At 52.4% G+C, this 26,711-nt stretch overlaps 4 protein-coding genes and 1 non-coding gene across 11 annotated transcripts; 3 read left to right on the top strand and 2 right to left on the bottom strand.

Annotated features, from left to right (window-relative positions):
* Positions 1-392: 392 nt before the first annotated feature.
* Positions 393-17,603, top strand: SGF29 (SAGA complex associated factor 29). 2 transcript variants are annotated; one of them, XM_037507324.2, is made up of 11 exons: positions 900-1,423; positions 2,205-2,425; positions 5,413-5,502; positions 9,662-9,737; positions 10,361-10,433; positions 15,006-15,070; positions 15,832-15,961; positions 16,031-16,177; positions 16,380-16,415; positions 16,516-16,678; positions 17,374-17,603. In XM_037507324.2, the coding sequence occupies exons 3-11, from the start codon at positions 5,428-5,430 to the stop codon at positions 17,488-17,490; spliced, it is 882 nt and encodes a 293-aa protein (XP_037363221.1). In that variant the 5' UTR covers positions 900-1,423; positions 2,205-2,425; positions 5,413-5,427; the 3' UTR covers positions 17,491-17,603. The 2 variants fall into 2 exon arrangements, with proteins under 2 accessions (XP_037363220.1, XP_037363221.1); XM_037507323.2 differs by lacking the exons at positions 900-1,423; positions 2,205-2,425 and adding an exon at positions 393-575 and having other exon boundaries at positions 17,374-17,602.
* On the top strand, positions 2,376-2,535 carry LOC119242483 (U1 spliceosomal RNA). Its single transcript, XR_005124491.1, has one exon. It is a non-coding gene; the product is annotated as a U1 spliceosomal RNA (small nuclear RNA).
* Positions 16,021-21,875, bottom strand: LOC119241779 (sulfotransferase 1A1). 4 transcript variants are annotated; one of them, XM_054693758.1, is made up of 9 exons: positions 21,803-21,875; positions 21,317-21,454; positions 20,126-20,341; positions 19,895-20,020; positions 19,705-19,802; positions 19,091-19,217; positions 18,921-19,015; positions 18,001-18,181; positions 16,021-17,913 (listed from the first exon to the last, which is right to left on the bottom strand). In XM_054693758.1, exons 3-9 carry the CDS (start codon positions 20,271-20,273, stop codon positions 17,801-17,803), a joined length of 888 nt encoding a protein of 295 aa, XP_054549733.1. In that variant the 5' UTR covers positions 20,274-20,341; positions 21,317-21,454; positions 21,803-21,875; the 3' UTR covers positions 16,021-17,800. The 4 variants fall into 4 exon arrangements, with proteins under 4 accessions (XP_054549733.1, XP_037363218.1, XP_054549734.1 ...); XM_037507321.2 differs by having other exon boundaries at positions 20,126-20,308; XM_054693759.1 differs by having other exon boundaries at positions 21,322-21,454.
* A 33-nt stretch (positions 21,876-21,908) lies between these two features.
* On the bottom strand, positions 21,909-25,282 carry SLX1A (SLX1 homolog A, structure-specific endonuclease subunit). 3 transcript variants are annotated; one of them, XM_037507325.2, is made up of 6 exons: positions 24,812-25,282; positions 24,288-24,339; positions 23,883-24,197; positions 22,830-22,957; positions 22,565-22,652; positions 21,909-22,483 (listed from the first exon to the last, which is right to left on the bottom strand). In XM_037507325.2, the coding sequence occupies exons 1-6, from the start codon at positions 24,997-24,999 to the stop codon at positions 22,454-22,456; spliced, it is 801 nt and encodes a 266-aa protein (XP_037363222.1). In that variant the 5' UTR covers positions 25,000-25,282; the 3' UTR covers positions 21,909-22,453. The 3 variants fall into 3 exon arrangements, with proteins under 3 accessions (XP_037363222.1, XP_054549736.1, XP_054549737.1); XM_054693761.1 differs by having other exon boundaries at positions 23,883-24,191; XM_054693762.1 differs by lacking the exon at positions 23,883-24,197.
* Positions 25,283-25,335: 53 nt separating this feature from the next.
* Positions 25,336-26,149, top strand: BOLA2B (bolA family member 2B). Its single transcript, XM_037507326.2, has 3 exons — positions 25,336-25,511; positions 25,601-25,698; positions 25,976-26,149. Exons 1-3 carry the CDS (start codon positions 25,449-25,451, stop codon positions 26,073-26,075), a joined length of 261 nt encoding a protein of 86 aa, XP_037363223.1. The 5' UTR covers positions 25,336-25,448; the 3' UTR covers positions 26,076-26,149.
* Positions 26,150-26,711: the final 562 nt, after the last annotated feature.

Here is a 26,711-nt window from a genome sequence, read left to right as displayed (position 1 = left end):
GTTGGTGAGAGGATTCACCAGAGACAGAGTGGGGAACAGAACAGGCAGACTGACTGAAATACACTGCTGAGGGAAGCAGCGGGCGAGTCAGATGAGGTTGGCTGAGCATGTGGGTTGCTCTCTGGCCGGCAGGGGGAATCGAACTTGTGGCTGGGATTGCTTCATAGGTTGCGTCTTAACCCCTTACGTCACGAGGGAGGCCCTCTGCTTTTTAAAAAAAAAATATTATTTTGTAGAGACTAAGCGGAATGCGAAAAGATGCTGAAAACACAAAGGAACCTTAGTTCATTAAGTTTCATTCAGCTTTAGAGCCTAAAACTGTGTGCCAAAGTAAAAACTACATTTCCCAAGGGGCAGCGCGGCACGTCACAGAGTAAGAACGGCGCGTGCGTAGCGGGGCCCTCCGCGTTGCGCCTAGGATCATAAAAGGCAAAAAAGCCCGTGTGGTTCTCGACACACGAGAATCTTCGAACACAGGCGCGTTGTCATTCACAGACTCTAAGGAGCGTTCCAGGGACGCGCCCGGCCCACCGTAGCAATTGCCAGCGTGACGTGCTCGTTCCGCCCGTGGCGCGGTAGGTGCCGGCGGGTCGCAGTCTGGGCGCCCCACCCCCCGCCCCGCCGGGGGACGGCGGGCGCGGAGGCCGGGGTCCCCCTCTGCGTCCCCACACCCCGGCCTCGCCGCGGCGCTCTCGAGGGCGTTGCGCACGCGCCCGGGCGCGGAGGGGCGGGGCGCGGCGCGGGGAGGGCGGGAGGCCCGGCCGGGTCTGCGCGTGCGCGCGGCGGCCGCGGGGCGCGCGGGTTCCCCGGCTCCACGGGACGGGGAGGCGAGGGCGGGCGGCAGTCCCCGAGCTCTGGCAGCTTTTACTGTTTGTCAAAACGTAGCCCTTCTGGCATAGCAGCTTCCATTCCCCCAGATACCTCAGTTGCCTCCTCGTCTGCCCCCGTTTGCCGGCACAGGCTGCAGTCTCTACCCGCCGGTCGCTGGTGGACCCGCGCGGCGGGGTCTGCCGGTCTCAGTCGCTGCTGTGCATCCCTGTTGCCTGGTGCAGAGTAGGGGCTGGGGAAGAGTGAATGGCTCCCTCAAGGGGAAGTATCTCTTCTCCGTGGGAGGGAATTAGTCCCTCGTAGAGTATGCTGATAGCAACTAATTTTGGGGTGTGGCAGAGGAGAAAATATTGAATAGCCCAGTTTAAAACTTGCTGCAGTATTTGTATTTTGAAAGACTGGTTTAAGAGGTTCAGTTCAGAATTCCATTTTTAGGATTTAGTAGGTTCCAGACCCTGTACAACTTGCTGGGAACAGAGAGATGAATAAAACTGCATCCCCTACTGTTGAGAGTTTGTGGTCTGATGGGAGAGACTCGTTAAGGGAAATTGTATCTGTGACAAGTGGAAGAATTGAAGTTTGCTTCGGGTGCTCTGTAAGTTGCCAGAAGTTTTGATTGTCCTTGGCAGAGAAGGGTCCAGGGCAGCCAGATCCCCCTGCCAATCATTTTGGGCTGTGAGCTGTTTTGTCCTTTTACCCCAGAGTGCCATGCAGATACTATCATGTTCTCTGTATGACATTACATGAAAGGGCATCGCAAGTACTGCTTAAAGCTGTTAACTTGTCTGCCATTTGATTTGAGCCATGAGATATGAGAGACCTGGAGGGAAATAGGGGGTAGGATCAAAGGGCATTCCAGGCAGGCATAACACGTTCGGCAGGCATCACAGGAGCATGAAAGTCTGTGCATGTTTGGGATGGGAGCACTGGAATTGTGACAAAACTTGGAATCAGGAGGAGGAAGAACATTTTAGAGTCTGCAGCTTTGGAATCCCAGCTCAACTACCTGCATTTCCATAGCGTAATCTCTCTGTACTTCAGTTTCCCCTACTGTCAAGAGAGTGTGCTTATAGGATTGATGTAAGGTTACAAGGAACCACTCATGTAAGCTTTGGTGCAGAATCATGATACAGAATAGCTAGAAAAATCATTGTTTCATATTAATTTTTAAAAAACAAGTTGTTGAATAGGAATCTACATTCTTGATGGTGGCTGGGTTGAGGGCGTGGTATATGAGCGTTGCAACTTAGCAGCACAGCTTCCCTTAGCACCAGAAAAAGCTCTTATTGTGCTCAGCCCTATGGCAGTCATTTTAGAATAAAGAATCAGATATTTGGATTACAAACTGCACAAAATATAAAAACCACTATCTACAGGTACTGGATAGCAACCAAAACCAGGCAGTGACTGGAGAGACGTTGACCCCAGAAAACAATAGCACTGGGGAGTTCCCTGTTTTTAATGCCTTATGTGACAGAGGCTGATCTTGGAAAGAGGACAGCTACAGAGAAGGCATCCAGATTTTTTATGTATAAGTTATTTTACCTGTACTTACCTGCAGAGGAGATACCATGATCACGAAGATAGTTTTCCCAGGGTGAGGCTCATTCATTGCACTCTGGATGGTCCAACCCCTGTGGTTTCCCTATGTGGGAAATGGGACTGCATAATTTGTAGTAGTGGGGGACTGTGTTGCACTCTCCCCTGATATATATTTGAAAAAAAAAGGGGGGGTGATAAAACTGGAGTGTTAAAAATACTGTTGCACGTATGTATGAGAAAAAACAAATCAATGTTACACGCAATCAAAAACATTTGTTGGACTTCATAAAAATTGAAAATGTGCTTTAAAGGACACAACAATACAAAAGACATTATTTGAATAATACAAAAGACAAATATCCAATAAAAATGAGCACAGGGAAGTTCTTTCAAGAAAATACACAAATGGCCACTAAATACTTGAAAAGATATTCAGCATCAATAGTCATCAGGGAACTGCAAATCAAAGCCACTGGTTATCGTCTCACACCCAGTAGGATGGGTATCATAAAAAGGACAGATAATAACACATCTTGTGCAGATGCAGAGATCGCAGAACCTTCACACCTTGCTGGTGGGAAAGTAAAATGACACTCCCACTGTGGAAGCAGTCTGGCCATGCCTCAGAAGGTTACAGAGTTACCAAGTGATCCAGCAATTCCACTTCTAGATTTATATTCAGAAAATGAAAACATGTCCACCCAAAACATGTATTCATAATGTTCAAAAATGAGTGTGTGTAGCAGCATTGTTCATAATAACCAAAAAATAGCCAACCCAAATGTCCATTAGTTGATGAGCTGATATACAAAATATGACATAATTGAACAGTGGAATATTATTCATCAATAAAAGGAAATGAAGAACAAAGTATGCATAGCTACAGAGACAGGAAGTAGATTAGTGTTTGCCTGGGACTGGGGGAGATGGGGATATACACCTGTTTGAAATGTACAGTCATTTGTTTTTAATATATTCAGAGTTGTGCAACTTCAGTCAATTTTAGGGCATACCATCACCTGGCCAGAAAACCCCCTGCTCATCCACAGTCACTCCCCTTTCTGCCTCCCACCTTTTATGGACTTACCTTTTCTGGCTATTTCATATAAATGGAATCATACAATATGTGGTCTGTTGTGTCTGGCTATCACTTAGCATGTTTTCAAGGTTCATCCACGTTGTGTCAGTACTTCATTCCTTTGTATTGTCAAGTACAGACTCTGTTGTACGCATAATACCACACTTTATCCATTCAGACAATTTCTCCATATCCTCACCCACACTTGTTATTATGTCTCTTTGATTGTACCCCAGTGAATGTGAGGTGGGATCTCCCTGCGGTTTCTACATGCATTTCCTTGATTTCTAATGACATTGAGCATCTTTTCATGTGCTTGTTGGCCATTTATATATAATTTTTGGAAAACTATTCAGATCACTGTTAATATGGTCTAGAGGAGGGACCCAGATTCATTCTTTCACATATGGACATCTAGTCCTAGCACCATTTATCAAAAAGTCTATTCTTTCTCCATTAAATTGTCCGGACACACTCAGATGTTGAAAACCAATTGGCCATGGATACCAGGGCTTATTTCTGGTCTCTTGATTCTATTCCTTTGATCTTTATGTCTATTTCTCAGGCCAGTACCACATTATCTTGCTTACTGCAGCTTTGTAGCATGTTTTGTAATTGGGAAAACTTCCAGATTGTTTTGGCTATTCTGGATCCCTTGAATTTTCATATAAATTTTAAGGTGAGATTCTTAATTTCTGCGAAGAAGCCAGTTGGGATTACGTTGAAACTATAGATTAATTTGGGGAGTATTTCTGACTTAATATTTAGTCTTCTGATCTATGAGCATGAGATAGCTTTTCGTTCATTTAGGTATTAATCTCTTTTATCAATGATTTTGTAGTTCTTACTTTTAAAAAGTGCAGCTTAAAAGTGTGTACTTCCCATTAAATTTTTTTTTTTAACAGTTTTTTTTTTTTTTTTTTTTTTTAATAGAGGCATGCTTTATTTATTTGTTTGCTGGTTTGTTTGTTTTGTTTATACATGCACTGGGTACAGTCAGAAGCGCGGGAGGGTGAGAGAATTCACCAGAGCCAGAGCGGGGAGCAGAGCAGGCAGAAGGACCGAAGTACACTGCTGAGGGGAGCAGCGGGCGGCAGGAGAAGTCTGCACGCCATGTGGGACCCTCCTCCGGTGGCCGGGGAGCAGCCGGGGATCAAACCGGCGCCGCAGAGGCCGCGGGCAGCTTCGCAACCCAGCGCTCAACCGCTGCGCCACCGGGGAGGCCCTCCCATTAAATTTTTTTATGCTGCTATAAATGGAATTTTTTATAACTTCACTTTTGTATTTTTCATTACAGGTACATAGAAATACAATTTTTTTTGGTCTACTGATCTTATATCCTGCAATCTTGCTATTAGTTCTAACCTTTGTATTGGTTCTAATAGTTCCTTAGGATTTTCTATATATATGGTCATGTCATCTGCAAGTAGGGACAGTTTTACTTCCTCTTTCCCAATCTGGATTATTTTTTTTTTGTGGGACCCTCGCCGGCAGCGGGGGAACTAACGGTGCTGCAGAGGCTGCAGGCAGCAGGCAGCCTCGCAGCCCAGCGCTCAACTGCTGCACCACCAGGGGAGGCCCCTCCCAATCTGGATTCTTTTATCTCATTTTATGGACTATTTGCCCTGGATTTGAACTCCAGAACAGTATTGACTTGTTTGTGATCGTAAGGGAGAAAGTTCAGTCTTTCACCATTAGATATAATGTTCTCTATGGGTTATTCGTAGATGCCCTTTACCATATTCCACTATTCCTAAGGATACTGGTCATACTGGAATAAGGGCCTCCCCTAATCCAGCGTGTCCTTAATGTACATCTTAATTATATCTACAAAGACCTTATTTCCAAATAAGATCACATTCACAGGTACCAGGGATTAGGACCTCAGCGTATCTTTTCAGAGGCCATCATTAACCCATAACCCACAACAGTTACTAACAGGCTTCTCTTCCTCTCCACCCCAGGCACCCCCATAAACAATGGCACTTGTATCTGCTGATTCCAGAATTGCAGAACTTCTCACAGAGCTCCATCAGCTGATCAAACAAACCCAGGTAAAAATCCACAGCCCCCTGCTTCTGGTGAGAAACATGGACTGTGATGCAAAGCTGTGGAGGGGCAGGTGGGGGTTATGGTCAGAGAGTTGGGACATGCAGGAACCCAGGTGATATCTGAAGATGAGCGGAGGAGAGTGTTGGGTTGACTGCTCTTCCTATAGGATTTCCCCGCATGTGCTGGATTTCATAATTTGTTTTGCTTAATAATAACTATATTGAATATTTTTCACATACCATATAATATACCCATTTGATGTCTACAATTCAGTGGTGACTAGTGTATTCAAGGAATTGTATAACCATCACCACTGTCAATTTCAGAACATTTGCCCCGTATCCAGAAGCAGTCGTGACCCTGTCCCTTCACCCTGTTGCCCCAGCTAAACAAAGGTGCTGTTATCTATCTGTACATTCCAAGTGTTTAGAAGTTATCTCCCAAGAGCTGGTCAGCGATCAAAGGTTTTTGGGAGTGTGCACATTTGAAAATCCAGGCCTGCTGAGTTAATCTTCTGCACAGGCAAACGCCCTTCCTTGCCCCTCCCTTAGAGCAAAACTATCTTGTTTGAGCCTCTATATTGAGTATGACATTTATGTAACAGATACAGCAATAGTACCCTATGGATGTGCCCATCAATTGGAGGCACCAGTGTGGGGGTAGAGATAGACGTAAAAAAAAACAACTAATCTGTCCTAGAGAGCCATTACATACACTTTCATATTTTTTTGGTACTTACTTGATTTCTTGTTTTCTCCCTTCTTCTTCCACTATTTGTATCTTTATGGTAAATATGTCTAGAACCCTTGAGCTAAATCCAGTTCTTGATCAGGCCTGCCATTTCATCAGTGCTGGGTACAGAAAGGCTTTGATCCCCTGTACACGTGGTCCTCAATCTCAATATTACCATATGACCTATTTACATAAGGTGGCTGAATCTTAGCAACAGCACAGAGTGTTAAGTATGGTCATGGTAAAACTTAGTTTTTTTTATAGAACAAATTGGTAGGGATTACAGAGCTATTTGTTGAGCCTTTCCAACGAAATTGAGTCTTCCCATTTACCAGGTACTACAATGGACACACTTTGCACAGTTCACCATGATTCAGCTATTTCTAGGCTTGAAATCTGCTGGGAACAAAGCTGAGTCATCCTGTCTCAGCTTGTTCTGTGACTGGTTTCCACTGTGTGCTGCTGTATGCCAGGACCTACCACTTGCCTCTGGGGAGTGCACAGGTTTTATTCAGCAGAAAATTCTATTCCTGCCCACTCAGAATATGTCTCATTGATCTGATCGGGGTCAAGGTAGTCATGGTTCATCCACGACAAGTGCCCTAGAGGCTTCCATAGGTTTGGAAGTCCACAAGTTTCCCTCAGTTATGTCCTGGGCCACTCAGCAGCTAGGCTGGAGCACCACTGCCCCGTGGCCACTTCTGCTTCCCTCTGAATTAAAATAGTCAAGAGGCCTTGGTGGCTCAGGGTCTCACTAAAGCTTCATCATCACCTTTCCAGTCTGACTGCCCTTGCCTTTCTCCTGCAAGAAAGCTCTCTTTAATGTATTTATTCCTATTAACAAATTTTTCCTCCAGGGCCTCCCCGGTGGCGCAGCGGTTGAGCGCTGGGTTGCGAAGCTGCCCGCGGCCTCTGCGGCGCCGGTTCGATCCCCGGCTGCTCCCCGGCCACCAGAGGAGGGTCCCACATGGCGCGCAGACCTCTCCTGCCGCCCGCTGCTCCCCTCAGCAGTGTACTTAGGTCCTTCTGCCTGCTCTGCTCCCCGCTCTGGCTCTGGTGAATTCTCTCACCCTCCCGCGCTTCTGACTGTACCCAGTGCATGTATAAACAAACAAATAAATAAATAAATACATAAATAAAAATACATGCCTCTTTAAAAAAAAAAAAAACAAACAAACAAATTTTTCCTCTGAATGCTGTTTTTGATTAAAAGTGAATTCAGCTTGTCCCACAGGGCAGACACCTATTTCCCTTAGTGTCCTTTCTGTCTGTGGACCAGCTTTGTTTCCTTCACCCTGCATTTTGTTGACATTATGTATCAGTGGCCTTGCAGTTAGGAGACATGTTTTGTGCCCCAAAGAGTTGGGGTCCTCACTAAGCTTAGTGAGGGATAATCATGTCTGATTTAGCTTGAGTGTATCATCTGACCTCCCAAAACCTTCCTAACCTTCCCTTTCTCAGGATGGAGCTGTTCCGGAGTGGAATTTGGACCCACCTTACAATGCCTGCTGTTTTAATCCTTTAAGAACCGATTTCCCCCCTATTTTTAAAAAAGCTTTTCATTCACAAAAGCCAGGGTGATATGTATGGTGTGGGTCCTTGGACACACAGGGACCTTGGACCTTTATATGTAAACACTCACACCCAGGTTTATAGCCACATACAGCGATCAGCTTGCGGCAAGAGTCCTCCACACATCTGACGGCCCTGGGGGAGCAGGTTCTGGGAATTCCTTCCCACATGATAGTCTTCACAGTGGGGTGTAACCTGAAAAACCAGAATCAAAAGATATTAGCACACATATAGCTAAGTGAAAGAGCCCTGTCCGAAAGGTTATTTATTGCATGGTTCCAACTATAGGACATTCTGGAAAAGGCAAAACTGGAGAGAGTAAAAAGATCAGTGATTGCTAGGGGCTTGGAGGGAGGGAGGATGAGTAGGGGAGCATTGGGGATTTTTAGGGAGGTGAGACTGTCCTATGTGATGCCATAATGGTACATGACATGCATTTGTCAAAACCCCAGAGCTGTCCAACACAAATAGTGAACCTTAATGTAAATTATGGACTTCAATTAAAAACTGTTGATATTGGCTTCTTAATTGTAACACATGTACCACATAAATACAAGGTGTTAGTAATAAGGGAAACTGTGCAGGGGAAAGAGGTATATGGGAGCTCTCTCTTTAGCTGCTCAATTTTTCTGTAAACCTAGAATTGCCCTAAATATAGCTAATAAAAATTAAAAGATAAGGAGAAAGAAATGGCAGCTTACCTGAATTACATTCACTTGTCAACAGTTAGTGCAGTTTATCATCATACCATACAACCAAAATGTCTCTTAGAGGGAGATACTCAGTTTTGCAGGTTTCCATTTGACTTTGTCAGATGCCAAAAGCAGGAATCATCTTGGCAAATGGGAGTTAACCCTTCGGGCATCTGGTATAACTGAGCTAGTAACTGGTAATGTTGTTATTCCTTTGTTCAGGGCCTCTCTCGAGGTGCTAATGTGATACCGCATTTCCCTCATTGTATAACCTGTTTATTTGTTTCTCTTTCTCTCCATCTGTCATTGATTTTTACCATAGTTTTCTACCCTTGGAAGGGAGTTTGGGTTCAACCATTGCACAGGCAGTGACTCTAGTCCAGCGGGTGTCCAGCCCTCACTCCATCCCTGTCCATGTAGGTGGGGTACAGAGGGCTAGGGCTAGCGGACTGTTTTGACATTAGGTAGTAGCTGCATTACCTAATGTTTTGACATTAGGTAGTAACGGTTGGCTCCATTTTTGCCAGATGGAGTGAAGGTCCAGCCTACCCGCTCAGGCACTTAGAAATTCTGATATAAGTTGAAAGGGCATAGTCATTTTCTTCCTGGGGATCAGCACTGCATCTTCCCTTGCAGCCCTGGGCCCAGGACCACTGACGGGAAGAACTGTGCCAGCACCCTTCCTGGGGAACTGATTATCCATGTGTGTGCTCATTTCTAGCTTCTCAGTTCTGTTCCTTTGAGCTGTATGCTAGTACTACACTAGCAGATAACTTTCTAGTGAATTTTGGAAATGGGAAATGTCAATCCTCCAATTTTGTTTTTCCAGATTATTTTGGTTATTCTAGGCTCCTTGGATTTCCATATGACTTTAGAACGAGCTTGCCAATTTCTACAAAGAAATCAGCAGGCATTTTGATAAGGATGGCATAGACTCGGTCAATCAATTTGTCTCTTTGATAAAGTCATTAAATATATAGCTTATGATTTAACTTCAAAGCCTTTTTGTAATGCTTTTGCAGTAGTCAGGGGGTTAGAGCCTTTGAACTTATCCTGAATTTGGATTTAGAAATGAAGCCCATGTTTGTGGGGCCCATGTCCTGGGATGCAGGGCACACAGCAGGATGAAAGGCCCCCTCACGTCCTCTTGATCTCATCCTCACAGGAAGAGCGTTCACGGAGCGAACACAACTTAGTCAACATCCAGAAGACCCACGAGCGGATGCAGACAGAGAACAAGAGTGAGTCCCTGGGCTCGGGCGAGAAGGGGGATTTGAAGGGGCGAGGGGCAAGACTGGGATCAGGCTCTTACCATTACCCAGGGAACTTTTTGCATGTGTCTTCATAAGGCTGGATGACCTAGGGTGGCCCAGGCAACAGGTGATAGACAGCCGAGCACTAAGGCACCTTAAATCCCCCAACTCCAGGGACTAGCTAGTCCGTGAAATCAGACTGTATCTAGGGAAACCCCTTAAGAGTACACAAGCACCCCAGTTAGCTGATGTTCTTGAGACAGCTGCTCTCACTGGGTGCCTCTGCTGGATCCCTGAGGCCCTCAGAGGGTCAGGCTCCTGGGCCAGTGCTCCCAACTCTGAGCAGCTTCGAGTGTACAGACAGATGCTCTCTGCATGTGTCACAGCCAGTCCTCTCCTTGATGTGGTGACGGCATTTGTACCTTATGAAAATGTGAACTCACTGAACATAGGGTATCGTCTTCAGGGAGCCCTTCTAAGATAATAAAGATTAGACTGAGGTCCCCCGCCTCTCTGCACCTCCCAAAGTCTGATTCCAAAGTACTGGAAGCGGTGCCACTTCACTGCCAGCTGCCCCCTCCCATGCTTCTTCCCTTGTCTTTGCTCTGCAGTCTCTCCCTATTATCGGACAAAGCTGCGTGGCCTGTATACAACTGCCAAGGCCGATGCAGAGGCCGAGTGCAAGTGAGTACTGTTCCCTTGTCCTCTCCATCTACACGCTCCCCTCCACCCCCTCCACCCCAGGCCTAGGCTGCAGGAGCCTACTTGCCACAGTCCCAGCCTGCCTTTCCTCCCATGAATAAGCTGCTTCCTACTCCCCAGACTCGCCTTCGGATCCCCCTCCCTTAGTGTGCACCTTCCGCAGCCCTGCTGTTTATAGACGCCAACGCGGTGTGGGCACATCCCGGCACTGCCGTTTACTGGTCACCTGCTCTTGGGCACTCACTTCAGCTGAGACTCAGTTGCTCAGTCTCAGGCTCAGGAATAATAATCATCTACAGAATTGTCAGTACAGAATAGGATCAGGCAATTAAAGTACCTAAAACTGGGGTTTTTCAAACTCTTGGCAATACATTCTCTCAATATTGTAGCCTAGACCTTACTATATGCCCAAATCACTATACCATACAACCAAAATGTCTTGTAGAGGGAGACATTCAGTTTTGCAGGTTTCCATTTGACTTTGTCAGATGCCAAAAGCAGGAATCATTTCGGCAAATGTGAGTTCACCCTTCGGGCATCTGGTATAACTGTAATCTAAGATGTATTTACTTGACCCTTGGAGCAACCAGAATTTTGCAGAGGAAACAAACAGGGGTTACATAACTGCCAAAAGTTATATAACCAGTAAGTGTCTGGAGCCGAGTTTTAAACCTAAGGAAATATTTTTTAATACCATGCCAGAAGGGTGGAGTGATGCCTTTTCACACAGCACACACATTGTGTTGTGTGTGTGTATGTTGGGGAGACAGAATTGGATATATTATAGAAAGAATTAGGCTTTTACCATTACTACGTACATTATTTTTTAAAAAATGCTGGTGTTACCTAAGAAATTTATCTCAGGTCTCACCACTGAGTCTCACTCTGCTGTTTACATAACACTGCCGTGTACCACAGGGTCATGGCTGACATGCAGGGCCTGGTGGGGTGACAGCTTAGACAGGGCCCTAAACATTACTAGTGACTCTATTACTAGTGACTGTCCTCCCATCTGTCTTTGCTGTGGTCCCATATCTTCTCTGCCTGCTGCCAGCAATTCTGCAGACCTATGCCTGCACCTACCCTGCGCCTGGTGCTAGGCAGTCTTCACACAGAAACACAAGGGTAGCAAGTATCCTGCCTTCAAGAGCAAGCGGAGGAGAGGAACCCTTCTCTGCAGGCACACTGCAGGATGGGGGGCCAGCAAAGATGGGGTTTGCAGTTTCTGGGATCTGGGACAGTCTCAGGTAGGAGAGATTTGACCTGGGGATTGGTAGGCAGACAAGGCAGAGAGCTCAGGCCGGAGGGATGATGTGCAGAGGAAGGGGAAGGCAGGACACCGAGGGCCTGCAGGAGCAGGGACTTCATCTTGGAGGCCACAGGGAACCCAATAAAGAGAAGCAGGGGAGAAATCCCTGGCTGCTGCATGGAGAGCAGATTGGGTAAGACTCAAGGCTAGTGAAGAGACCAGACCAAAGGCAGTGATGGAGGTGAGCTGAGACAAGGGCAGTGAAGCTGGAGAAGCAGGGATGGGTTCAAGGACAGTTTTTGAGACTGAGCTGGCAGACCAATTGCAAGAAATAGAATTGAAAATACCAGGGTTTTCAGCTTGGACAGAGGGATCTGATGAGGTTCCCTATGGAAGTTTGCCGGGCAAAACAAAAGGGTCAGTTGCCTTCTCTTGGCTCTCTAGACCGTTCTTCATCCCCACCTTCTGTCTGACTTGCAGCTTTATCATCTGACTCTAGATGTCCCTTTCCCATTCCCCTGGGCTGGAGTTTGGCTCACATAAGAAATTAAGAGTGACTCATGCTTATTTGTTAGTAAAAGGCAAACCTTCCCAGCTAACTGCTGGCAAAGTGAGGTGACTGCTTCTGAAATCAGTTCACTGTTGGCTTGCTCCAGGGTAATTCACACAGAGTTAAACATTTGTAAGCTTGTTTCATAACTGCAGTTGTTTACTGCTGTAGCGTCTTGCATCTTGCACTACTGCTGCTGCTTCACTTCTGCAGACTTCAAGTGTTCAGTCAGGCACATCAGATTTTACTGTTTCTTAGTAATGGAGTATTTTAAGGCATGCACATTGTTTTTAAGACACGATGCTGTTGCACACTTAGACTGACTACAGCAGTGTAAGGTAACTTTACATGGCTGAGAAACCAAAATAGTGACATGACTCTATGAATTGCCTTGTGGGCCTTATTGCCAGCTCTTGGAAACACACTTCTGTAAATTGGTGAATGAAAACCTTGAGGTGTGGGCAGTGGGGAGCTACTGGGGGGAGGAAGGTTAGGGCTTGGGACTCTTGACTGCATTCAAAGCAATGTCAGCCAGAAAGAAGCCCTTCACCTCCACCAGGCAAAGTGGGCTCTGAGTGGCACCATCCCTAAGGGTTGCTGCCAGGCTCGTTGCTCATCAGAAGGTAGGGACGCACCCTGTGTGCCTGGGAAGGCATAGAGATGGCATGAAAATTTTACAGTTCTGAGATGGAGAAGTTTCAGTTCCAGAACACTGGGTTTTTAATAGTAAATGATCTTAAGGCATCTTTCCTCAAATCTCTTCAGTGAAACTGCTGTAACTTAGGAAACGGCCTAAACTTTAGGAATTTTTCTAAAGCTTCCCAGGAACCTCCCCTGCAGATTCACAATGCAGATTAAAGTATTAAGGGCTCTGCCAAGATCTGCAGTAATGATTTAATTCATTATTTCACAAACTTGCTTGGTGGTGGAACTTGTTCACGCACTGGTTCCCAGGTCTTCATGTGCCCAGAGGTTCTAATGTAATTGGGGTGAAGCCCAGACATGGTATTAGGTCAACTTCATATTTTTAAATAATTTCAGACTTATATACATGTAATGTTTTATCAGTTTTGCTTTATCACTCTCTGTAGAAACACATTGTTTTTTCCCTGAGCTGTTTATATTGCAGACATGATGCTCCTTGACCTCTGAATGATCAGTTTCCTAAAAACAAGGACATTCCTATGCAGTCATAATGCATTTCTCAAAATCAGCATACTAACAATAGAAAACTATTAACTGAGCCACAGAGTTTATTCAGATTTCAGCCTGTCCACTACTGTCCTTCGCAGCAGCAGGACACACTTTCCTCATGCAGATGACCACTGCGCTGAGTTAGCATGTCTCAGCCTCCTCCAGTCTGGAGCTGTTCCCAGGCTGCCTTCCCTCTCGTGGCCTTGACATCTTAGATTACAAACCAGTGATTTTGTAGAATGCCCCCCAGTACGGGTTTGTCTGCATTTCTTCACGACTGGATTCGGTTTTACGTTCTTGGCAGTCAGAGCAGGGAAGTGATGTCCTGAGTGTTGGAAGGCACAAGCTACTGCCCTGTTGGTTCAGGCGGCCTCTCCCAGGCTTCTCCCATGTCAGCTACTGCAGTTTTCCATTGTGTAATTGATACTATCTTCTGGGAAGATGCTCTGAGACTGTGAAAATACCTGTTTCACATCAGGCCCACTGGTTTCCACATCTGTTTATGATTCTTGCCTTAAATAAATAGAAATTTTCTAAGCTCCCTCCAGTGGATTCTGTGGCCCAGCTAGGGCTGAGCACCCTCCCGGTATCTCACAGCAAACAGCTTAGGACAGTCTATAGACTACTGCGTCCTCCAACGGGCCCAGCAGCAATGTCTTTCATTTCTCTGGAGGCCTGACTGCTCCATGTCCCAGGCCTGCCCACAAGCTTGTGGAGACTCTGAACCCCCGGCATCCTGCATTAGCCAGGCTGAACTGCACTGCTCGAACATCTGGGGCTGCCGTGGTGTGCCCATTCCTTCTGCCAAGGCTGCCCCTACCCATCTTCTGCTCACCCTTGAGCTGCCTGCATCACACCCCCCGGGACACCTTCTGCGATGTCGTGTTCTCAAGTGTCTCCCTCTTCCTGCTGGAAGGCCTCAGAACCATGTGGGCTTTTGCAGAGGTTTGCCAGAGGCGTGAACTGGGGTTTGGCCACGGGAGAGGAGAAATGACCCACAGTGGAGTCTGTGCTGCTTGCGCACAGTGTTGAAGTGTTCTTTGGGGGAAATCCCCCGAGGTCTGGGCTAAAGGAGGCGTCCCGCCAGCCAGGACTGTCTGCTGCTGCCCTTTCCTGGCCCCCTGCCCTCAGTCCAGAGGCCTCCTGTGGCCACGGCCCTTCAGGATCAAGCATCCTCAGCTGAGCCCTGCTCTGAGCCAGACAGCTCTCACATCCCTCTGGGTGTCTCTTTTCACATGTTTCACTGGGGCAGATCCTGAGTTTTAACATCTGCTCCCCAGGTCTCGGGGCTGCCGGCTCCCGGCAACATTCTTCAGGATTTGTCACACTGGGGCAAAGGCAGCTCACTCAGCTCTGCTTATCTTCAGGGATCCTCTTAAACCTTATGGCCTGCTGTTTCCTACCATTTCATCAATTCTTTTATGCTTTTAAGATTAAAAAATACATACTTAGGGTTTATGGTTTTCAGCAGTAGGATTGGTCTGAAGTACCCACGCTGTAACCAGAGAAGGAAGTGTTTGTGCTTCATCCAGACCTCCTTTCTCCCTCTCCCCGCCCTCAGCATCCTCCGGAAGGCCCTAGATAAGATCGCGGAAATCAAGTCTCTGTTGGAAGAGCGGCGGATCGGTGAGTTGGAGTTCCGCATTGAGCAGGTGGAGAGCAGGAGCCTGAGAGCAGCCTCTGACCCCCACAGGGGAGCCTGTAACCCCGCCCGGATTGCTGGGAAGGACTGGAGACCCTTCCCGGGGCTCAGGGGAGCCTCTCCCCAGCTCTCCTGCGGCCCTCCAGGAACTGGCCCCACGAGTTTCTGTCCCTCTACTGCCTGGGTAGTTGCGCCTCCTTCCTGCAGCGAGAGCGGAGAGCCGGGCTGTTCTGTGCAGGCCACGCCTTGGTGCCTGGGCGGCTGCTTTTAAGTGATGTTGCCACAAACTCCTGGCACTGCCTGGCTTTCCCCCCTGTCTTGACCTCTCAGGGAACCCTCAGTGGGCCAACTCCTCACCCATCAAAAACTTGTTGGGGTTTTGGGTTTTTTGTTGTTGGTTTTTGTTTTACTTTTGTTCAGTTACAACATACATGAATTGAAAAGTACACAAAAGTATACATACAGGTCAGTGACATTTCCACTAACTGAACTGATAGGACCCGCACTTTAGACACCTTTGCCACGTTCTAGTTCATTGCCCCTGAGGGAATCACCAAGCCAACATCCCACTAATCTGTCAGTGCAGCCTGGCAGTGTCTTTCACCGTGGAAAGGACAGGGATCCCAGGGGGCCCAGGGCTCACCGGGAAGGCGGGGATCCAGGCTGGGCTGCTCTGACAGGTGAGCTGAGTGGGTCTGGGGGTGCACCTTTCCTGGGTGCCTCAGGGGCACACTTCCTTCCACAGCGGCCAAGATCGCAGGCCTGTACAATGACTCGGAGCCCCCTCGGAAGACCATGCGCCGGGGGGTGCTGATGACCCTGCTGCAGCAGTCAGCCATGACCCTGCCCCTATGGATCGGGAAGCCTGGTGACAAGTGAGGGCGGGCCCGGGGCGGGGGGAGCTGGTGAGGAGAGACTGGGACTAACACTTTCTCTACCCTCAGGCCCCCGCCTCTGTGTGGGGCCATTCCAGCCTCTGGGGACTACGTGGCCAAACCCGGGGACAAGGTGGCTGCCCGGGTGAAGGCTGTAGATGGGGATGAGCAGTGGATCCTGGCCGAGGTGGTCAGTTACAGCCATGCCACCAACAAGTGAGTGACCAGCCAGCCCCTGGGCTGCCTCCCACCAGCACATCTGCCATGCATTCACCCTCCACAATGAGCAAAGTGGTCCCCCAAGGTGGGGCTAAGGGTGGCCTGTGAGCAGGAAGCCCCCCTGGGCTCCTCCCTGCCCCACGGCATGCTTGGACATGCACCTCCCTATATTCACCTTTTTTCTTCTGTTCATCTATAGGTATGAGGTAGATGACATTGATGAAGAAGGCAAAGAGTGAGTACTGTTCAGGGAAGGGTTGGGGCGCCTTGGGGTAGTTGGGCTGCTGGGAAGGTGTCCCCATCTTGGCCACCAGTTGACCTAAGACCTCCTCCAGGAGACACACCCTGAGCCGGCGGCGCATCATCCCTCTGCCCCAGTGGAAGGCCAACCCTGAGACGGACCCTGAAGCCTTATTCCAGAAGGAGCAGCTCGTGCTGGCCCTGTACCCCCAGACCACCTGCTTCTACCGTGCCCTGATCCACACGCCTCCACAGCGGGTGAGGCAACCCTCACCCACTCTCTCGCGGGGAGAGATCACCTGCGACACCAAGAACAGGCTGACCAGTCATGGGGGCATCTTCCCACTGGCCCCTCTTGACCTCATCTTAGCTGAGCAAGGAGGGGCCTGTGAGTTGGCCTTCCTCTTCTGCTTACAATCTGCCCTGTCACACCACTGCAGCCCTGTCCTCTAGGGCAGCGCCACCTCAGCCTTAGCAAGTGCTGACTGGAAGGGACCTGGTTTGCCTCTGGTCCAGCCTCACTTTTGCACTGAGGTGGGCAGCAGCTCCCGCGCCGCTCCTGGCCCAGGGCTGCTTTCCGTCGTGCTCTGAGGACATGACTGGTCCCCACCACCCAAGAAGCAGGTTAAAGGTTGATCTCTCCTCTGCTTCATGGTCCCCACCCGCTGGCCTCTGGGTTATCCTTGATCCCTTGCACACAGGTGCTTGCAAGGCACCAGACTCCAGCCGGGGCTCACCATGGAGGTCTCTGGTCACCCTGCTTCCTGCTTGGTGGCCTGATTGGGCCTCTGTTACTGAGCAAAGACCTTTACAGCCACAGGCACTGAGTGAAATGTCTAGACTTCTTGAGTGAGGATAGGAAAGAGGTGGGGAGCCCACACACTGGGGGCTCGCATCAGTCTAGGCTTGGGGAGGGCCTCTCTGAACACCCTCTCCCGTTGCCCCTGCCACAGCCCCAGGATGACTATTCAGTCCTGTTTGAAGATACCTCCTATGCAGACGGCTACTCCCCCCCGCTCAATGTGGCCCAGAGGTACGTGGTGGCGTGCAAGGAGCCCAAGAAAAAGTGAAGCACCTGGCAGACGAGATCTCCTGCCACCGTCCGGGGGGAATGCAACAGACTGTGTGAGCCAATAAATATTCTGCCCTTCACCCTTGTCTCCTGAGTTTTATTTTTCCAGACCCTTCCTCCCAGTCCCCTAGAGGGCAAGCTGAGGAAGTGCAGGCTTCATTCCATCCCACTAGGCATTTACTCTAGCTCAGGTTTGCTCGCAGCGCCAGCAGAGGCTCTCCATTTCCCACCACTCGCACTTTATTCTTGAGCTGGTTCCCGGGCTCGCCCCACACCCCTCCCTCTGAATCCATCCTGGCAGGCACCACTCACAGCTCTGAGCGGAAGCTGAGCTCGCAGCCCACCATCTTCTCAGCATAGTCAGCGTCAAAGCACTCATTCTGGGCCACAGTGAAGGTGTTTTTCCAGTCCCCGGCGATGCCTGGGGAAAGGAGTAGGGGCTGGAGGTCCAGGCACAGAGGTGTTTCCACCCTTGGCTCCCCAAACACACAGCCGGGCAGGCACTCACCTTTCCTCATGAAGTGGGAAATGCTCTGGTCCATGATGTTATTGGGTATGGCGTCGTAGTTGGCCATGCTGTTTTTCTTCATCTCCTTGAAAGATGTTTGCTGGACAATGCGATCCACAATCTCCTCTGGCAGGGAGCGCCCCAAAAACTTCAGGATCTTTTGAATCTCCCTTTTGGGGTTCTGCACAGCAGAGGAGCTCTTCAGTGGAGGTTTGGATTGCTCATTCAGCCAACAGAAAGGAGGGCCCTCTAACCTTGTGGGGATCTGGCCACTTCAGCTTAGAGATGCCTCACACCTGGACTCTGTTCTTCCTCTGGGGCAGATTCCATTACTGTCTGCCCTGCACTCTAAGAAGCTGCGGGGCCTCCCTGGTGGTACAAGGGGTTGAGTCTTGCACTATGAAGCTACCCGCAGTCACTGCAGCATAAGTTCCATCCCCGACCAGGGAGCTGACCCACATGGCGCAGCAGGCCTCTCCTGTCTCACCCACTGCTCCCCTCAGCAGTGTATTTCAGTGTTCCCCCACTCTGTTTCTGGTGAATCCTCTCACCCCCCCACACCTCTGCTCTTGTATGCATAAATAAAATAAATCTTTAAAAAAAAAAAAAAAGCTGCCTTTATTTCCTTAAGGATGAAGTCAGGGCTGGGCCTCATTCAGAAATGCCCCAGTAAGAGATGATTGGTGACAGCCCGGTGGCTGGTGGCTGACTCAGCACTAGGAGGGGAGAACCATACAGCACCCTGAGGTACAGGTGCCACTATGGCTCTAAGTGCTGGGCAGGGACACTCAGTGGGGGGACGAGGAAACTCATGTGGGGGCTGCCTTGGAGGAAGGGGCTGAGAGGGCCCTGGCAGGTCCCCGTGAGGGTCCCACCTCCCTGCAGGTGACATGGAGGGAAGTGGCAGCAGGTGGCCTCACCTCCTTCATGTCCTCGTAGAAGAGATAGAGCAGAGGGTGGGTGCGGCTCAGTTCCCACCACTCCTTCACGTGCTGGTGCCAGGGCCCGTAGGACACTGAGGAACAGGCAGAGGTGGTTGGTTTCAGCAGGCTGCCCCTCCCCCTCGCCTCCTTGCTCCAGCTAGACCCACCTTCTCCAGCCATGAACATCTTCAGGAAGTTGTCCCAGCTGCCAGGGTCAGGGTGCACCTTGCACATGTTGTAGAAGTGGTAATAGGAGACGGCCACATCCTTTGCATTGCGGGCAACGTAGATCACCTGGAGGGGCAGAGGACCCCCGCCCCGGCACCATCAGCACACGGCACCCACCAGCCCTCTGCCTTCCAGCGCACCCTGGCCGGGCGGTTCTCTTTGCTGTGGCCAAGGGGGAGCTAGGCTGAGAGGCTGCCCTGCTCCAGGCCCCGGGGTACGGGTAAGGTGAGCTGGTTTGGACCCTGCTCTGCTGCCAACATCCTGGCCGGCCCCCGGAGCCCTATTTGACACTAATCTAATCCCCTTGATGCCGCTGTACCAAGATGTGAAGCAAAGTGTGCTGGACTCTCAGCAGCCCCTCCCACAGGCGTGGGAGCACCTCCGCAGCCCCTCCCACAGGCGTGGGAGCACCCCTGCACACAGGGTCTGACCTTCACTGCTCACCTGACCCCACAGAACATGAGGCCGGAGGAAACGGGACCTTCCCAGAAGACAGGGCCAAAGCTGGGATGGCCCCAGCAGCCTCCTTCCCTTGGCTTCCTCTACCACTCACCTTGACCTTCTGATCCAGCAGCGTCTGTGGGACCAGGGCCAGGGGCAAGTGCGTCTTGAGGAGCCGTGGGGCTGGCGCATCTTTCAGAGTCTCCATACCTAAGTCGTGGTGAGGTGGGGACAGGGCTGGTGAGCTGGAGCCCAGGCCCCACCTCTCTCTGCTCCACTTGGCCCAGTGCCCTTTCACCCACCTGAGGGAAGCCCTGGAGCCTTGAACTCAAGAAAGGGCACCCGCATGAAGATGGGGGCCCTGCGACACTTCTCCAAGTCGCCGTTCTGGTAGATCATGTCCAGGATCTCACTCACCCAGGTGGTGCCTGGAGAGGAAGGGGGAAGGGAGGTGGCAGGGCTGAGGACAGGCCACTGCTGGCCCCGGGGAGGGGCCGCAGCTCAGGCATGGGCTGGGTGGTCCTCTCACCTACCGGATTTGGGATAGGTGCTGATGAGCAGGTCATCCGGCCTGGCTCTGAAGCTCTGCAGGGGCTCCAGTGCCTCTGCAAAGTACTTGATGAGAGGGACCCCCTTCACGTATTCCAGTGGCGGGCGGGAGGTGTCCGGGACCTGCTCCATGCTGCTGCGTCAGGGCTGGGCTGGGGCCTGCTTCCCTTAATAACAAGGCCAGCTGTTGGAGTCTCACTCTAAGATTAGGAAACTGCAGCTGAGGGAGGCCCAGCGACCTGCCCACCCTCACCCAGCCAGTGAGTGGAGCCCGATTCCAAAACCTGGTGGGTGCAGCACAGCGCGTCGTGACTCTGGCTGCGGCTGGACACCTCCATTGCCTTAGAAATCCCAGGTATGTGGGTCACACCCCAAACAGTTCTCTCACCCTCTGGGCTGGGGCCCAGATAACAGTTTTTTGGAGGCTTTCCAGTGCACCTGAGAAAATTACTACACTCTGGCCACACTGCCAGCCAGTTTTCTTTCTCTTACTACATCCACTGCCTGCGGCTCCTGCCACTCCCACGGGGTTCCTCTCCTGTCCTCTCCTCCTTGGGCTCCTGGGGCCCCTCACATGATGAAAACCTCCCAAGGGCCTCCCCTGGTGGCGCAGTGGTTGAGCACTGGGCTGCGAAGCTGCCCACAGCCTCTGCACGCCGGTTCAATCCCGGGTCACTGGCGAGGGTCCCACATGGCGCGTAGACCTCTCCTGCCGCCCGCTGCTCCCCTCAGCAGTGTACTTCATCACTCTGCCTGTTTTGTTCCCCACTCTGGCTCTGGTGAATTCTCTCACCCTCCCACGCTTCTGACTGTACCCAGTGCTTGTATAAATAAATAAATAAATAAATCTTTAAAAAAAGAAAAGAGAAAACCTCCCAAGGCCCAGCCAGGCCTCAGATCCTTAATCCCATGTGCCCAGCCACACTCCATTCCGGCCTGGGGAGGATAAACATCCAGTTGAGCAACCGAGCAGCTTTGGGCGGTGGGAATCTGATGTTGAATGAGCAAAACTGATGACTCATCAAAAGAGGGGAGCCGATTCAGGCTGGGGGCAGCCCGCAGTACAGGGTGGGACGGCTACCAGGAAAGTGCTGGAGTCGGGGCGGGAGCAGAGCAGAGCGGAGAGGAGCTAGCAGTGGGAGACAGGTCCTCCCCTACCCAGCCCTAGAACTCACCTCACCTCTTGGACCTGAGTCCGCTGGGGTGCAGGGTGTGGGTGCAGAGCAGGGAATGCAGGGCTGCTCTCTGAGCTGAAGGTTTTGTAGGTCCAAAGTGGGAGGGATCTAGAGCCAGGCTGGGACTTGGCTGTCTTCCTGGAAGGAGAGGGTGGAGTTTGGGGTGGGGGTGAAGGGGTGGGGGTGAAGGGGTGGGGTGGGGGATCTTCTATGCTACCCTCCTTAGCATCTCAGCTGGAGTCAAGCTTAGACTGACCCGAAAAGCCAAGATATGGGTTTAATGTGTAGAAAATATAAGATTGAAATCAGACAAAAGGGTCCCAAGGGGTTTTTTTGTTCTTTTCTGAGCTGTAATCTGGCTCCTGCCTGCCTTCTGAACTCCACCCCAGCAGGGCAGGCCTTTTCTAACTGACCCAGCCCCAAGAGGTCAGAGGCGTGGACAGGAAAGGTGAACATTCACAAGCTGGCATGGGCAAGCCCACTCACCTCCCGCTGGCTGCGGGGCCCGACAGCCCAGGCAATTCAGGAAGGCTGGCTTTGACCACCGGCCGTCTGTCCGGAGCCACACAGATGGTCAGTGAAGTGGCTGGGGGCGGAGCAGAGCAGGGCAGGCTCCTGGTGAGGCAGCTGGTGCTGGGGGAAGGAGCCCAGTTCCTCGGCCCCCTTGTAACAGCGTGGAGCCTCATGGGTAGAGAAAGAATGCCCCTGGAAGAGAGTGCTCTTTCCCTGGGTTCGCAATGGACTCAGGAGTCAGGGCCCCATGCAAGGAGGGCATGCCCCCACCCCTTCCTTGACCTTTGTCCCTAGTATCTAGATTAAAGTTCAAAGTCAAATGGGCATCAGAGACAGGTGAACACTTGAGTCAGGTGTCAGTCTCCCAAAACCTCAAAGAATTGTGACTTCAGAGGCACCATGGGGGACACCGAGCAAGAGGCTTCTGGGCAGAGGAGACACAGGTCCAAGCTGGGCCAGTGGCCCCTCCCGCGTGCTCAAGGCCTCTGCTTCATAACTCCATGCCCATCAAACACCAGAAGGTACCCTTAACTCAGTCTTTATTGTAATCAAGTAAAAATGCCCAAACCCACAGTGGGTGGCACAGAAAAGGAATGGGAGGGGGCAGGGTGGGGAGAGTGGGGATCAGGTCTCCAGCATGTCTGTCCAGTGTTCCTGTAGAGACAAGAGGGCGGGTCACAGGGAGCCTAGGGGATGAGGTGGGTTAGGAAGGCTGGGGTCAAAGACACTGCTCACCTCTTCTGATTCCAAGTCTTCCTCTTCCTCCTCAGCACCCATCCTGCTCAGCCAGATCAGGTCTCCCCAGAGCAGTGAGTTCTTACAGCTACCAGGAGTGCAGTTAGTAGGAGACACAGAGTCAGGCTTCATAAGCCTCCTTTCAGGCTAGGCCTAGGTGCCAAGATGAGGCCCATCCCCAGCTGCCCCAGGCCTGGACTTGGACAGCTGGGCACCCACAATCTCTCCCGAGCTATACCAGACTGGACTTGGGGGTTAGACTCACCCAGGGCATTGGCCCTCTAGGGGCAGAAGCTGCCCTGGTTCCTCCTGCAAGAACTCCTCTGCCAGGCAGATAATGTGGGCCCTCAGGGTGCAGCCAGGGTGTGGGCAACACAGGGGGCCCTCTTCATCCTGTCACAGGTGGCAGGCAAGAGAGAAAATGGGGCATAATGATGTAGCTAACATTCAGGGAATTTCTATGGATCAGGCACAGTTCCGGGGGCTTTACATAAAATAACTCAACAGAACATGGACACCGAGTTACATTTTACAGAGGAGGAAATTGAGGCACAGAGAGGGTACAATATTTGCCCACAGGGACTAAGCTGGACAGTTTTCTCTGAGCCTTTGCAGTGATCCTGACCACTACAGCCAGAGCCAGAGTTCCTTGGGGCTAAGTGATAGCAGGTGGGTTACTTGAGCTCTGGTGAGCACCCACCTTATTTACATGTACTGAGCAGAAGTCAGGTGCATCCCCTGTTCATTTATTAAAGAGTTACTGGCCATCTGCTGTGTACCAGACTCGGTCGGCTCTACACAGTGAACAAGAGCTACCCTCCCCGGTGGCGCAGCGGTTGAGCGCTGGGTTGCGAAGCTGCCCGCGGCCTCTGAGACGCCGGTTCGATCCCCGGCTGCTCCCCGGCCACCGGAGGAGGGTCCCACATGGCGCGCAGCCCTCTCCTGCCGCCCGCTGCTCCCCCCAGCAGTGTACTTCGGTCCTTCTGCCTGCTCTGCTCCCCGCTCTGGCTCTGGTGAATTCTCTCACCCTCCCGCGCTTCTGACTGTACCCAGTGCTTGTATAAATAAATAAACATTTCTTTAAAATATATATATATATATGTGTGTCAGATAATAGCCTTAATGTTGGGGGTGGGGGAGAGGCAGGGAAGCGCACATGAAATTGCAATTTTTTCCAGTCAGAGCGGAAGGGCAAAGCCCCGAGAAGAGACAGCGGCCGTCAGCTCCCCTGTCCTCCCCATTCAGAGCGCCGGGCAGGGCGCAGGTGCCCGTGGGGCGGCCTGATGCTAAGTCGTCTGCGCGCTGGACACCCGCCGACCTGGAGCGCGCGCGCGCACAGGGCGCAGAGGGCCGGGGCGTCCGGGTCCGCGGCGGGCCGGGCGTGGCACCGCGGGGCGGCGGGCGGCGGGGGCCCGAAGGTCAGCGGCACGTGGGGCGGCGGCGGCGGGGACAGGTCCTGGCGGAAGTCGGGGCGCAGCCAGCGCAGCGTCAGCGGGAGGCGCGCCCAGGGCGGCGCGCGCAGCATGTGCGCCAGCACCCGCAGGTGGAACGCGAAGGCGGCCTCGCCCCGCCGGCGCGGGCCCACGTGCGCCAGGCGGCGCGAGGCGTGCGGGTGCTGCCAGGCCCACTCGAACTGCGAGCAGAGAGGAAAGGGTCTCAGGGCCCTGCCGGGAGGGGGCCCGGGCCGAGCGTCAGCCGGTGCTCCCGCCCCCCATCTTCTTACCCGAAGGGCGGCCACGGCGGAGGGGAAGCCGTGGACCACGAGCACCATTTCCCTGGGGAAGAGAACGAGGGGCGCTGAGTCTCCCGCCCCACCCCGGGTCAAGCCGAACCCCTCTGCCCTGGTTCAGCTCCAGGCCTCGGGGAAGGTGGACTCAAACCCGGCCTCACGCCGAGCCCCGGCCCTGCCCCCTTCGTGAGGGTGGGCCGCTGGCACCGGCCCACCCCGGCCACAGGTGCGCGCCTCCAGCGGCAGGTAAGAGCCGCGCTGCTCAGCTCGGGCCCCTGCCAGGCGCTCCCTCTCGCGGCCCGGCCTCGCCCACCGTCCCGGACCGAGCCCAGACCTGCAGCGCCCCCTCCCGGCGCCGCGGGGCCCGCGGGGTGTGTCCAGGGCGCCGCCTCCCCACGAGGCCCCGCCCCTGAGCCGGCGCCCAGACCCCGGGCCCGCCCCCGCCGCCCGCCCGCCCGCCGGCCCGCCCGGCTCCCGCGCCCCGAGCGCTGCTCCCGACGGCGGCCGCCCGCTCTCACCACGGCCCGCGCCCGCTGGTCCGCCAGGCCCCGCCCTTCTTGCGGCCCGCGTTGTGCTGCTGGACGCGCCGCGCGGGGTTAACGGTGAAGCCCACGTAGACGCGCCCCCGGTGCCGGGGGTTCAGGCAGTAGAGCAGATAGACGCCGAGGAAGCGCCCGGGGCCCCCCGCGTCCCCCGCGGGGCCCATGGAGACTCGGGGGCCGAGGGCCGCAGCTGCGGTTTGATCGATTGCTGCGGCCCGTCGCGAGGGCTGGTTGCTATGGCCGCAAGACGCTAGTCTTGGAGGAAGTGCTAGGGGGCGATCCCGAGGTACCCTGGAGGCCGCAGCGATGCAGATTCCTGCACCCACTCCTGGCTGCAGCTAGGGCGCCCAAGCCAGGCTGCTGTGCCGGCGGCGGGCGACAACTGGCGTCGACTCGGCCCATGCACAGGCGGACCCGCTGCCTGACGATAAGCGCGAAGCCCCGGACCGTTGGAAACCGGGCTCGTGTGAGGGCGGAAGTGCCGGGTGTACGGACTGCCTAGTAAGGGCGGAAGTAGCTTCCTCAGCGGAAGTGGCTCCAGTAAGGGCGGAAGCAGTGTGGACGGGTAGGAGTAGGGGTTCCACCCCCTGGGCTGTCGCCCCCGGCCGCCGCGATGGAACTCAGTGCGGAGTACCTCCGGGAGAAGCTGCAGCGAGACCTGGAGGCGGAGCACGTGGTAAGTTGAGCGGCCTGAATTCACTCCACGAAAGGAAAAGCGTTCCTGAGGGGGCAGATTGTTACCATCCACGCCTTTCTGCCCCATAGGAAGTGGAGGACACGACTCCCAACCGTTGCGCATCTAGCTTCCGAGTCCTGGTAGTGTCGGTCAAGTTTGAAGGCAAACCACTGCTTCAGAGACACCGGTGAGACCCCAGGAACCCCCCCCTCAGTGCAGTCCCAGCCTCGGGACCCCAGTCTGACTGTAACACCCTCACCCCCGCCAAGGCCCAGCACCTTGGGCCACAAACACGAGGATCCTACCTTCGTGGTCCCTGCTTTGGTCAGACTTAGAACCTCCACCCATCTCGTTCCCAGGTCATTACGACCTGGGAGACCCCAACAGTCTCCGTGTTCACCCTAGGTTCGTGACTGCACCCTAGACCCTACCCTGCCTTTTCCTAACCCCATCTCTCACCCCAGGCTGGTAAACGCTTGTCTATCGGAAGAGCTCCCGCACATCCATGCCTTTGAGCAGAAAACCCTGACCCCAGCGCAGTGGGCCCGTGAGCAGCAGAAATAAGGGGCCGAGACCTGCACAGCCATTAAATTATGAATCAGGGCCAGCCTCTGTGTCACTCTGTTGTGTGTGGGAGAATGGGAGGGGCGCTGGGCTGTGTCTAGGGCCTGGCCTCTTCTTGCCGCTCTACTGGTCATTGTTTCCTTTGGGCAAGTCCATATAGTAGGCTGAGGAAGCATCATGTGCACAGAAACACACGTAAAATAGTGCCACATAGTGACATTGTGATTGGCAGGTCACATATACCACCGTGGTCCCAATGGGCTCTGCCACAGCCCGCACGTGCGTTGAACTCAACCACTGAGATACGTGTGATTACACCATGACATCCGCACAACCACAAAATCGCCTATTGAAGCATTTCTCAGAATGGATCCCTATTGTTCAGTGACAATGACTATACCCCTGGGTCTTCTCACAGCACAAAACCGAGCTAATGTCAGTGCCCACGCATGGGGCGGTTGGAGGATGATGTGAGAAATGTCCACTTCCAGTGCTTATCTCAAGACATGACATGAAGTGAGCAGCAGCATGTACTGGGGGTTCCTGGTGCTGACTAAGAAGTAACCCGGCAAAGGCAACCCAGACCCCTTAAGTCCAGTGCCCACCCAAGCTCGGCTTTAATACTTAGAGTAGCCC

The sequence above is a fragment of the Talpa occidentalis genome, unplaced genomic scaffold, assembly GCF_014898055.3.
Source record: "Talpa occidentalis isolate TD23 unplaced genomic scaffold, MPIMG_talOcc4v2.1 talOcc4.12, whole genome shotgun sequence".
NCBI classification, from domain to species: domain Eukaryota; kingdom Metazoa; phylum Chordata; class Mammalia; order Eulipotyphla; family Talpidae; genus Talpa; species Talpa occidentalis.
Note: the sequence above shows the minus strand (reverse complement) of the source record. Positions and strands in the feature narration are given on the sequence as shown.

Coding starts and splice junctions, on each gene's coding strand:
- SGF29 (XM_037507324.2), top strand. CDS start 5,428: ATGGCACTTGTATCTGCTGATTCCAGAATTGCAGAACTTCTCACAGAG. Junction 9,738..10,360: donor GATGCAGACAGAGAACAAGA/GTGAGTCCCTGG, acceptor TTTGCTCTGCAG/TCTCTCCCTATTATCGGACA. Junction 16,178..16,379: donor TACAGCCATGCCACCAACAA/GTGAGTGACCAG, acceptor GTTCATCTATAG/GTATGAGGTAGATGACATTG.
- LOC119241779 (XM_054693758.1), bottom strand. CDS start 20,273: ATGGAGCAGGTCCCGGACACCTCCCGCCCGCCACTGGAATACGTGAAG. Junction 19,803..19,894: donor GGCTCCAGGGCTTCCCTCAG/GTGGGTGAAAGG, acceptor ACCACGACTTAG/GTATGGAGACTCTGAAAGAT. Junction 19,218..19,704: donor TGCTGGATCAGAAGGTCAAG/GTGAGTGGTAGA, acceptor CTGCCCCTCCAG/GTGATCTACGTTGCCCGCAA.
- SLX1A (XM_037507325.2), bottom strand. CDS start 24,999: ATGGGCCCCGCGGGGGACGCGGGGGGCCCCGGGCGCTTCCTCGGCGTC. Junction 24,198..24,287: donor CCGCCGTGGCCGCCCTTCGG/GTAAGAAGATGG, acceptor CTCTGCTCGCAG/TTCGAGTGGGCCTGGCAGCA. Junction 22,653..22,829: donor CTAGAGGGCCAATGCCCTGG/GTGAGTCTAACC, acceptor CACTCCTGGTAG/CTGTAAGAACTCACTGCTCT.
- BOLA2B (XM_037507326.2), top strand. CDS start 25,449: ATGGAACTCAGTGCGGAGTACCTCCGGGAGAAGCTGCAGCGAGACCTG. Junction 25,512..25,600: donor ACCTGGAGGCGGAGCACGTG/GTAAGTTGAGCG, acceptor TCTGCCCCATAG/GAAGTGGAGGACACGACTCC. Junction 25,699..25,975: donor CCACTGCTTCAGAGACACCG/GTGAGACCCCAG, acceptor CTCTCACCCCAG/GCTGGTAAACGCTTGTCTAT.